This window comes from Heloderma suspectum, chromosome 2, assembly GCF_057233095.1.
Source record: "Heloderma suspectum isolate Gila_16-S chromosome 2, 16-S_ref, whole genome shotgun sequence".
Lineage (NCBI taxonomy): Eukaryota > Metazoa > Chordata > Lepidosauria > Squamata > Helodermatidae > Heloderma > Heloderma suspectum.
Genome location: NC_139459.1, coordinates 232,407,336 through 232,418,707, shown reverse-complemented (window position 1 = coordinate 232,418,707; position 11,372 = coordinate 232,407,336). Strand labels below are relative to the sequence as shown.

At 45.7% G+C, this 11,372-nt stretch overlaps 1 protein-coding gene across 2 annotated transcripts; it reads right to left on the bottom strand.

Moving 5' to 3' along the window:
• Positions 1–2,600: 2,600 nt before the first annotated feature.
• Positions 2,601–11,358, bottom strand: PET100 (PET100 cytochrome c oxidase chaperone). 2 transcript variants are annotated; one of them, XM_084838446.1, is made up of 5 exons: positions 11,269–11,358; positions 10,305–10,479; positions 9,418–9,504; positions 6,232–6,264; positions 2,601–6,145 (listed from the first exon to the last, which is right to left on the bottom strand). In XM_084838446.1, the coding sequence occupies exons 2-5, from the start codon at positions 10,323–10,325 to the stop codon at positions 6,068–6,070; spliced, it is 219 nt and encodes a 72-aa protein (XP_084694572.1). In that variant the 5' UTR covers positions 10,326–10,479; positions 11,269–11,358; the 3' UTR covers positions 2,601–6,067. The 2 variants fall into 2 exon arrangements, with proteins under 2 accessions (XP_084694572.1, XP_084694571.1); XM_084838445.1 differs by lacking the exon at positions 10,305–10,479.
• Between the last annotated feature and the right edge of the window lie 14 nt (positions 11,359–11,372).

The window sequence follows — 11,372 nt, the reverse complement described above, 5'->3', positions numbered from 1 at the left end:
CTGGGCTGGATGGACCCACAGTCTGATGTGTAAAGCAGTTTCCTATGTTTGTATGAGGGGCAAGCAAATGGGTAGTTGGTCACACTCCTCAAAGCACTTTGTCCACAGCCTTGGGATGTAGTAATAGAAATTAATCTAAACAAAAATGGCATCCTGTAACTCACACAGTGGCATCTAAGGGCTTTTTTACGCGTGGCTGTTAATCGCTGTATCTACTTTTGGTTTTGTCACAGAACTGAGATTGGAGTACTGCACAAAGAGTGTTTCATTTTCTGCTTTTCCGCTTCATATCCTCTAGGTGGCACTGTGGTACAGTGGAATAGTGGAAATACAAATGGAAACAGCGTTTTCTTTCACTTTCATAAATACAACATTTTCGTTGCTCTAAAAAAACTCACTGAAAATGCTCTTCAGACACAGAAGCGAAACTGGAGGGTCACAATATCGTCTAAAGTACCCATAAAAAACCATGAGTAGGGAACAATGAGCGCACAATAAATGTCTCGTGTAGAAAAGCTCCAAGTCTGCATAATACATTGTTAATTGTATGAGCTTCTGTGAGAAAAAAGGAAGGTAAAATATTCTGAAATAAATAGAGCAAGCTGTTTTAGCAGCCAGTTTTATCTGATTATTTCCATTTACAGCTCCCCACCATCCCTAGGACTCGAGTGGGAGGAGGTGCCAACAGATTTTTTTTTAAATGAAAAATATGCCATTAAGATGCAATTGAAATGTTATTTATATAATTAGGTGACCTAAGGCTGATCTCTCAGACCCCGAGTTGTAAGTTACTTAACTGGGGCAGTCTGAGGGAATGTTACCTCCCCGGTGCATAAATAATAGAAAAGCAGGAAATCCTGACTATGGATCCTTCTTGGGGGCAATGGGAGCTGTCACCATGAGCTCCTGTGATTCAGAATGGAATACAACAGCACTGATCAGATATAACTGCTCTGTTTAGAGGTCTGTCTCTTTTGTTCTTGTACTATAAATCTAGCTGGTACTGTAAAAACCAGCAATATTTTTGCCTTAGAAGAATTGAGCCCACATTAGGCCAAAATCCCAGGAATATGTGGAAAAAATGGTAAAGGACACAAAATATTGGATTATAGGCTTTTCACAGCTGTTAGCTACATGTCTCTTTAATGGGACCCTTGTGATTATTAGTGTGCCACTGTGGAATGACTGTGTTTTGTTTTGATCTTGTGCTATGATTTTTTTTCTTGGAAATGTAAACTGCTAAATTGAATGGACTTGGATTAGCATTGATCATAGGTGCTAAAGCCAGAGCACACAGCTTGGCTCACTTTATTTTACAAGCATCTACATATTCATAGTAGAGCAAGGTTTTAGCCCTTCCTGGCAGAAGGAAAACTATCTTCTGCCTCCATTCCAAGGACACAGCATGGAGGCATCTGTTCATTGTGGATCCCATTGCTGTGAAGAGATTCACCACACCCCCTGCTGCTCTGCCATCTTATGTTCAGCAAGGATAAAAACAAATTAAGTGAATGTCTGCCAAATGGCAGCAGCCCCGAAGTGCATTGCAAAAATGGTCTTGCAGACAGGCACCATTGGGTAGAGTGAGGCAGCCACCTCAGGCTGTAGCTGCTCAGGGGCGCAGAATGGGTAGAGCTGTATGTTCCCTGCACCCCCAAAGCTACTCTGCTGCCCTCTGGAGCAGGGGAGGACACTGCCTTGCTGCCAGTATTGAAATAAGATTCCACTGCCAATCTAGTTGGAATGGGGGCGCCATCTTGTCTTTAGCCTCGGGCAGCAAAAAGTATGGGGCTGGCCTTGCTCGCATATCATCCCAGGAATGTTCGGAATCACTGATCTCCTTACTCCTGTGGAACAGAAATTAAGAAACCACCATGGACAGAAAAAGGAAAAGTCCATCATCAAAGCCAGGCAATCGGAGGTTGAGATTAGGATGATCCCACCCCTCGCCTCCCCAATGTGTCAGATTCTCCTACATCTGTCCCCTGAAGTATCTGCACCAGTGCTTTCCTATATAACAACCTTCCTCGACCTGGTGCCTTCCAGATGTTGTACACTGCAACTCCCAGAATTCCTGATCATTGGCCATGCTGGTTGGGGCTGATGGGAGTTGAAGTCCAAAACACTGGAAAGGCACCAAGTTAGGGAACACTGCTATAAAAGATCTGGCTGATAATAATGACAAGAATCACAGTGCTTCTTTGCTCTAATTGCTTAGAGGTATTTTTAAATATGCTCAGCAGTATCTAAACCTATTAGATATTATTATTATTATTATTATTATGCTGCAACATAATTCATCAACCTTCCTTGCACTCTTGCAAGCACCTGAGCCCTAGATCCTATTTCCGCAGCATCAGACTCAGCATGCACAAATTATGAATAACTCCTCTGGCAGTGCAAGAGTGTACATGATCATGCCTTCAAAGCAATTTTGTTTCAGAACCCCTCAGGGCATTCTTCACCGAAACTCAACCCATTCCAGGCCCTGGGAACTTGAAAGGAGTACAGATCTGGCCAGAGGCCCACTGAAACCTCACCATGCAAACCCATTCTACCCCCGTTGCACTGTACAATGTTTCACAGCTAAAGGAAGCTTGAGTGTTTGAACGTTATTTAATAGCACAAAGGTTAGATCCCTTTTTTAAAAAGAAACAAGAAGAAAAAATATTAGTTTAGTTATTTGCTAGACTGAACAAAGATTCATTAAAATGATAGGTTTGGAAGTCCAAAAAAGATTACCTTAACATTTGGGCGAAAAACATTCAAATTAAAATTCAGGTGAGGTCTGGATACATCTTATTGAGGGTGGGGGGAGGCCAAGAATTAACAGGGGAGCACTACCATCCTGCATACCTTTAGGCTTGAGAGGCACCACAGACCGACAGCCCTTTATCTGTTGAAGTTAGAAATAATTTGTGGCCATTTAAAACCCCCTGGTGGATGCTAATTCTAAAGTTATTTCTAAAGTCTCTTTCGAGTTGCACAACCAGACTAGAAAGGAGCAATTAAAGCATCTTCTGTTCCAGCCTATATCCCTTGTTAGGCATGATCACAGGCCAAAGGGGAGCACAATACCAGTCAGATCTACAAGAACTGTCATTGCAGCAAATGAACGCATGTGGAAACTGAACCCTAACCGTGCACCTTAGGAGAACACTGGTAAGGAGCCTACTTTAAAGCTACAGACCAAGTGTTCATTTCATGTTTTCTGTGCAACAACCAATATTCTCTTCCATCTCACCCAATCCTGAATTCCCCAAACATTTCTCATTAAACATATACTTTTAATTTTACAGCTGTTGCACCTTTTCCAATTCTGGTTTGGTGCAATGAGAATTAATAGCCTGGAGCGCCCTGTCTTTACCAGAAAACCTTACGATTCTACGTTTGCCCAGTCCCAGGAGCCGTCAGTGCACAACTGTGGCCTGCATAAGTTGCAGCAAAGGGTGGACGGTGCTGATGGTGGTTTTGGTGGGAAACTAGAGGTGGTTTACTGCATAAAGCTGCTGGGATCAGGATTCTGATGTATATGAAGACGTAAACCATGTCCATAAGGGCCACTATTTGGGTATCAGAATCATCTATGATGGGGATGGGCAGGCTTTAGGCTTGTGAGAGCTATTTTGTTTTTTACTAGAACCCAAAGATCCACCTACCAGAGCCTAGTATAAAATACCTACACCTGGAATTAAAGAATTCTGAGCTGGGGATTTTGATTACCAGGAATGAATGGAGCTCACAGTCCTTCCACACAAAAACCCACTCCTGATTACTCCAAGCTTTCTTCATTTCTGCAGCATAACTTAGGGCAGGAGGGAGTCATTTTGTTGCCACTATTTTTAAATAGTTGGCAGACAGAAATCAGTTGCCGACATATTGCAAACTGCGTAGAGATGTACTAGTAGATTCAGATCTACCTTCTGCCTACCTATGGCATTAGAGGCCAGATGAGAAGAGGAAAGACAAATTTGGGATACAACTGACCTTTTTGTTTGCTTCAACAGGAGAGCAAGGATGTGGCTTTACCAGAAGGTGCTGCTTCAGATACCCCATTCGCCCCCATCACACCCACAGATGGCTATTTCTCTTTCATCAACCACATCCATGGGAAGCAACTGGAAGCTGTTATGGGCAAAGTAAAAAGTCCAACCCCCAAACTTGTCAGTGCCCAGGGCCCCAGTACCTCCTCCTAAAGAGCTAGATCTGCAAGACCTCCTCTTCCAAGTCCACCATGCCTTGCTTTAACCTCACATCTCCTCCACCCCAGAGGTAGGGGCCTAAGCGCCAAACACCTTTGATAACTAGGTCCTCGCAGTCTTGCTCCATTTCTTGCAATTCCCTCTTCCTGCCTTCAAGTGGCAGAGCACCTGCTTTGAATGCAGAAGGCCCCAGCTTCAGTCCCAGGCATCTCCAGGTGGGGCCAGGAAAGAAGCCGGCCTGAAACGCTGGAGAGCTGCTGCCAGGCAGCGTTGACAATACTGGGCTAGATGGACCAAGGGTCTGACACAGCGTAAGGCAGCTTCCTACATTACTATGACCTCTGAATCCTATTGCCCTTCAGACACATGCACACACCTTGTTTCTTGATTCCATCTGGCACTGGTGCTGCTTCCCCACAGAATATATGCAACTCTACCCCAAAATACTCAGTGCTCCCAAACACCCCCCCCCCCATAGCCCTGTGCTTCTACCCCTCTTAGGGACCTCTAGTGACATCCCCCAGCCTCAGAAAAGCACTGAGTACAATTGCAATAAAAGAAGGTTTCTTAGAACTGGATGTATAATGGGTGATTATTTACAGAACAAAATCATGTTCTGCAAAAATACATAATCATGGAAGGACTTTCTCAAGTGTGGATTTTGAGAATGGTAAAATCAAGTTTTCATTGCACTGGGTAATTGGACAGGAGGCTCACCAGAAATATACAGTTCTCATAAAAAGTCAATTGAGGCTGCAATTGCTTATCCAGGCATGAGCGGGCATGCATAAGATTGCACAGAAGTCACAGGAATAAAAATTAGCCAAAATGTTAAAAAAAAAAGAGAGAAATCTCAGCAGGGTCTTCACCTGCAGCATGACTGAACACACTTTCTTCCTGGCTTCCCGATTTGCATGACTGTCAGATATTCCAGCAAATCAAATGCTTGTTCCGCCATCAGTCTTGCCCCTTCCTTCCACGCTTCAGGCGTGTTTTTTTACTTTTATTTTTAATATGCTGCATGTATATTTATCCATTCATCTCCCTAGGTGTTTTTTTTAAGCCACACACCCAGAGTTGCGAAACTACTCTGGGGATAAGGGGAGGCAGCTTCACATCACAGCAGCGAGCAATAAGGGCTTTCCACAGGTGGCTCTTCCCTATTCCAACTCAAACCTGAAGCCATTTTTCTTCTGATCTCACAACAGAACGGAATTACCAAGCAGTGAAACTGCCAGCACCACTCTCAAAATGGTATACTTGTAGGCACCCACGGAAAAAAAACACCATTCCTATGTTTTCCTCCCCTGGCCCCCACCTACATCAACACATAAACTTAATAATGTATCCATCACTATCCAGAAATGTAGTTCTAGCCTCCAGTTCTCCACTAAAGCAGCTTAGTAGGATTCACAGACACACTTTTTACTACCTTGATAAAAGAGCCTGAACGTCAATCAAAGGGGCAAGTGAAGCACAAACTGCACCCCAGAAGACATCAGAATTGCTTTACAGGAAGATATGCAGAGGTTCAGCCTTCTTATATAGTGCTTTTATTCAAAGTGGCTCATATGAGACACCTGCCAAATCAAGGGCAGGGTTCAAAAGAGACAGAATAACATGACAGAAATGGCCAACATCCACTTCCCTTTCCCCTCAGTCTTACCCCAGAAGTACTGAGGCACTAGCTGGCACATTTGGAAGCGTTATTAGGGAATACAAAGTGGAACCGTGCTGGAATTCCCTTCATGTCATCATCCACAGAATCTTGGAGGAGCACAATCAGATTAAAAGAGAAGGACACTAGCGATGACAACGTTCTTGAGAGTGCATCGGACTGCGGGGAGAGGGCGAATGCTACACCATTAGTCTTTCGCCATCTGCAGCAGCCGCTCCTCCTGCTTCTTCCTGATTCGCTCTTTGAAGTCTTCCAACTCTTTTCTCTGGAGGAGACAGAAATGCCAGTTTCGCCATCAATCTGTTTCTCTTAGACATACAATAACAATATTTACAGCGGAGGTATATTTACCTGGTAATCATCTTCTGGCGGATAGATCTCCCTCTGCAGGAAAAGGATCATGAGGAGAATCATATAATTGCAGGGATGGAGAGACTTGAAAGTCAAAATGAATACTGAAAAAGATGAATCCACACCTTCTAACTGTTAGTGTGACACATAAGCAAAGAGCAGATGAACTGCATCAAATGCACAGGGAAAACCAGCCAAGTGAACAAGCTATGCCATGCAACAAGCAAGCACATGTACACCTGAACAGAAAGTACGGAGAGGGGGGGAGGACAACAACCCATGCAAACCAGCTATTCTCCCGTTTCCCCTCGCTTACTCCTAAATGCAGTAAGATCAGGACAGAGAAAAGGAAGTACTTCTTCACACAGTGCATAGTTCAACCATGGAATTGGCTGCCACAGGATGTAGTGATGGCCACCAATTTGGATGGCTTTAAAAGGGGGTTGGACAAATTCCTGGAGGAGAAGACTATCAATGGCTACTAGTCCTGATGGCTCTGTGCTACCTCCAGTACCAGAGGCAGTGAGCCTCTATGTACACCAGTTGCTGGGGAACATGGGTGGGAGGGTGCTGTTGCGCTCACGCCCTGCTTGTGGATTCCCAGTTGGCAGCTGGTTGGCCCTGTGTGAACAGAATGCTAGACTAGATGGACCTTGGTCTGATCCAGCAGGGCTCTTCTAATGTTCTTATGTTCACAGCACACCATATACAGTCAGGGCCAGAAATATTGGAACAAGGATAACTGTTTTGGCAGTTGGCCACTGTACACCACCACATTGAAGTTGAAAGGAAACACACCCAGATGGGAGCGAAGTCAGGACTTCCAGCTGTAATTCAAGGGGGCTGACAAAAGTGGGGCACTAACCATTCAGGAAGGACAGCCAGGGGCATACACACACACCCATTGTTGGTGGCTCATAAGTAATGGAACGAATGGCTGACAAGCAGCTGCATGGCCAGGTGTGGCCTGTTTCCTGGGGACCCCATGACCAATCAAGCAGATAAAAGGCCTGGAGGTGGTTCTGAGTGTTACATTTGCATTTGGTAGCTGTTCACTGGAACCCCCAACATGAGGCCCAAAGAGGTGTCCATGCGAGTGAAGGAGGCCATCATTAGGCTGAGGAAACAAAATAAACCCATCAGAGAGATAACAAAAACAGCGGGAGTGGCCAACACAACAGTTTGGAACATCCTGAAAAAGAAGGAATTAACTGGCAAGCTCAGCAACAGCAAAAGGCCTGGAAGACCACGGAAGACAACTAAAGTGGATGACGGCAGAATTCTGCTCATGGTGAAGAGGAACCCTTTCACAACATCTAGCCAGGTCAAGAATGCTCTTGCAGAGGTAGGCATGTCATTGTCAATATCTACAGTCAAGAGACGGCTTTATTAATGTAAATACAGAGGCGTCAAAACAAAGTGCAAACCACTGGTAACGCTCAAGAACAGAAAGGCCAAATTAGCCTTTGCCAGCAAATACCTAAAAAAGCTTGCCCAGTTCTGGAATAAGATTCTTTGGACTGATGAAACCAAGATTAACTTGTACCCGAATAATGGGAAGAGAAAAGTATGGAGAAGGAAAGGAACAGCTCATGATCTAAAGCATGCCACATCATCTGTCAAACATGGTGGAGGCAGTGTTATGGCATGGGCATGTATGGCTGCCAACGGAACCGGGCCACTGGTGTTTATTGATGACCTGACTGCTGATAAAAGCAGCAGGATGAATTCTGAAGTGTATAGGGCTATACTTTCTGCTCAGATTCAGCCGAATGCTGCCAAACTGATAGGACGCCGCTTCATACTGCAGATGGATAATGACCAAAACATACAGCAAAAGCTACCCAAGAGTTTCTCAAGGCAAAGAAGTGGGATGTTCTTCAATGGCCAAGTCAGTCACCTGATCTCAACCCAACAGAGCATGCTTTTCACTTACTGAAGACAAGACTGAAGGCAGAAAGACCCACAAACAAGCAGCAGCTGAAGGCAGCTGCAGTAAAGGCCTGGCAAAGCACCTCGAGGTAGGAAACTCAGCATTTGGTCATGTCCATGGGTTCCAGACTTCAGGCAGTCATTAACTGCAAAGGATTTTCATCCAGCTATTAAAGGCGATCCTTACGTCTGAGATGATGTTGGCTTGTTCCATTACTTATGAGCCACCAACGATGGGTGTGTGTGTATGCCACTGGCTGTCCTTCCTGAATGGTTAGTGCCCCACTTTTGTCAAGCCCCTTGTTCCAATATTTCTGGCCCTGACTGTAACATTCCAACTAAAAAGCATTTTCTTAGCATCCAGCAAACTGCCCCACCACATATCCTATGTTCAGTTAAGACTATCTCTGATGCTTCAAGAAAGAAAACCAGAGTTCCAGCAGACCTGGAGGGGCTTCATATTTTCATCACGCTCTCATCTTTCTTAGTTAGGCCCAGATATAAACATGTGGGAAGCACATCTTCTAGTTAGATGAACTTTCCCCTGGGATAGGCACAGGACAGAACTATCTTCTTATTGGTTTATCATTCCTCCTAATAGCAAACTCAAGTGCTGAGTGCCACCAGGACTGTAGCTAAAATGGGGCCACTGAGAAACAAGAGACATGTATCACCTGAGGTTTGCACATGTACCAAATTTTTAAAACAAACAAAATAACACCAACCTCAAAACCTAAGAGACCAACCCCCTGTCCCCAAACAGGCCAATGAGTACTGAGCATGCTAAGTAGCCACAGAATGTAGAGCGACCACTAAAAAAGAAAAATTGAAGGGGGAGCGGAATGTCCTCCTTGGAGGAAATGGCTGACTGGAACCCTGAACAAGAGTGTACCTTTTAAGAGGAAGGATACACTGCAACATTTTGTTACAGCCCCACTTGCTGTAATTTTTTCTTAACTTGTTCATGCAAATATAACAGACCAATGACTCCTGCCAAATGGTGGACCAGGACCAATTAGGTCAAAGAGGTCTTGGTGGGCAACATCAGACTTTTGCACACCTGCTTGTAGGAGCCAGGCTTGAGTGTGGAGGATAATGCAAGTTAAAAAAAGAAAAGTCACCGTTTTCCTATTCCAATTCCAGAGCTGAAATTAACAGCAGAATTTCAAGGACAGATAAAGCTGCACAGGAAAAGTTTGGAAATCACTGCACTAGTCCACCCCATTCTCCGCTTTCTAATTACAGAAGACTGACCTTCCGCTTGATTACATACTCTTCAAAATACTCTGCCTGGTTTGAAATCCAGAACATAGCAACAGGGAAAGACAGATACAGCATCATCTGCAGGAGAAAGAAGAAAGGAAATGAGATGCTCACGCAGGTGCACTGATTAAATCCATCGGAGGTGATACCTTGCAGAATGTTATCAGATTCTGCCTGACCTGGCCTGTTATGTCAAAAGCCTCCCTGCCTCCCTTTTTTTTGCTTAAAGGGCAGGATGATATTGTATGGCAGAATGGGAGAGAAAAAGTTATAGATTGCAGTCAATTTGCACCAGGACATAACGAAGAGGGAACAGCCCCTGGTAACATTCAGGGGTGTGTTGCTCTCTAGAGCAAAAGTAGATGTGGTGCGGCCCCATCGTACACACGTTTACTCAACAGCAACATGTTTCACTTATTTCCAGGTCAGATGGCACATAATTGTGGCCACAGAATTAGTGGGCTTAAGAGCACTTGGGGGAAAGGCAGCATTTCCCTATAAATACCCCTCCATAAGTGTAGCTTACATTTTAAGTATTTAAACATCATGCACATATGGAAAATATAAATACCCGACACTACATTTATTTCATTGTAAACAAGATCACCTCTAAAGAGCCTCTTGTTGAGGTGAAAGTGGAGAGTGCAAAAGCTGGCTTTAAACTCAACATTAAAAAAAAAACTTAAGATCATGGCATCTGGCCCCATCACTTCCTGGCATATAGAAGGGGAAGAAATGGAAGCAGCGACAGATTTTATTTTCTTGGGCTCCAAGATCACCGCAGACGGTGACTGTAGCCATGAAATTAAAAGACACTTGCTCCTTGGGAGGAAATCTATGGCAAACCTAGACAGCATAGCAAGAAGCAGAGACATCACCTTGCCGACAAAGGTCCGCATAATCAAAGCTATGGTTTTCCCAGTAGCAACGTATGGCTGCGAGAGCTGGACTATAAGGAAGGCTGAGCGCCAAAGAATTGATGCCTTCGAACTGTGGTGCTGAAGAAGACTGTTACGAGTCCCCTGGACTGCAAAGAGGTCCAATCAGTCCATCCTAAAGGAAATCAACCCTGAGTGCTCATTGGAAGGACAGATACTGAAGCTGAAGCTCAAATATTTTGGCCACCTAATGCGAAGAGAAAACTCTCTGGGAAAGACCCTGATGCTGGGAAAGACTGAAGGCAAGAGGAGAAGGGGACGGCAGAGGATGAGATGGCTAGATAGCATCACCGATGCAATGAATATGAACTTGAGCACGCTCCGGGAGAGAGCGCAGGACAGGAAGGCCTGGCGTGCCATGGTCCATGGGGTCACGAAGAGTCGGACTGAACAACAACAAACAAGATCACCATTTTTAAGAGCCTGCTGAAGCACTCTAGCGGCCCACTCCTTCAAAATGACATCCCATAAACCAGGAATGCATGACCCTCCAGATGTTGTTGGACTGCAACTCCCATCATCTTTCACCATTAGCTATGCTGATGGGAGCTGCAGTCCTACAACACCTGGCGCGGCAGTCGTTCCCCTTCGCTACCACAAGCGGAGGCACCCGGGGGGCGAGAGGGGGTCGTGTGCCTGTGCTGCGGGTCCCCGGACCCGACCGGGTTGCTCTTTATCCCGCCTCTTGGGGAAAGAGCACCCGTGATGGCGGAGAGAGCCGCCAGGGAGGGCTAGGCGAATCCGCCCGGTGTCGCCCACAAGGGCTCGGCGCACCACCAGGAAACACAGCGGGGGTGGGCGGCGCTAGGGCGGTCTTGCCGAGGGGGGGAGTTCCGCCCGATGTTCTTCTGCCGACTAAGCAGAAATCCGCCCACCCCCGCGCCCGGGACCCCGCGCCACGGACCCGGAACACCTCCAGCTTCACCCCCATTGCGCCGCCGGGCCGGAGCTGAACGGCACCCCGCCCGCGCCACAAGCTCCTCCCCCGAAGCCCACCCAGGATTGCGT

Coding starts and splice junctions, on each gene's coding strand:
- PET100 (XM_084838445.1), bottom strand. CDS start 11,295: ATGGGGGTGAAGCTGGAGGTGTTCCGG. Junction 9,505..11,268: donor TGAAGCTGGAGGTGTTCCGG/GTCCGTGGCGCG, acceptor TTTCTCCTGCAG/ATGATGCTGTATCTGTCTTT. Junction 6,146..6,231: donor CGCCAGAAGATGATTACCAG/GTAAATATACCT, acceptor TGTCTCCTCCAG/AGAAAAGAGTTGGAAGACTT.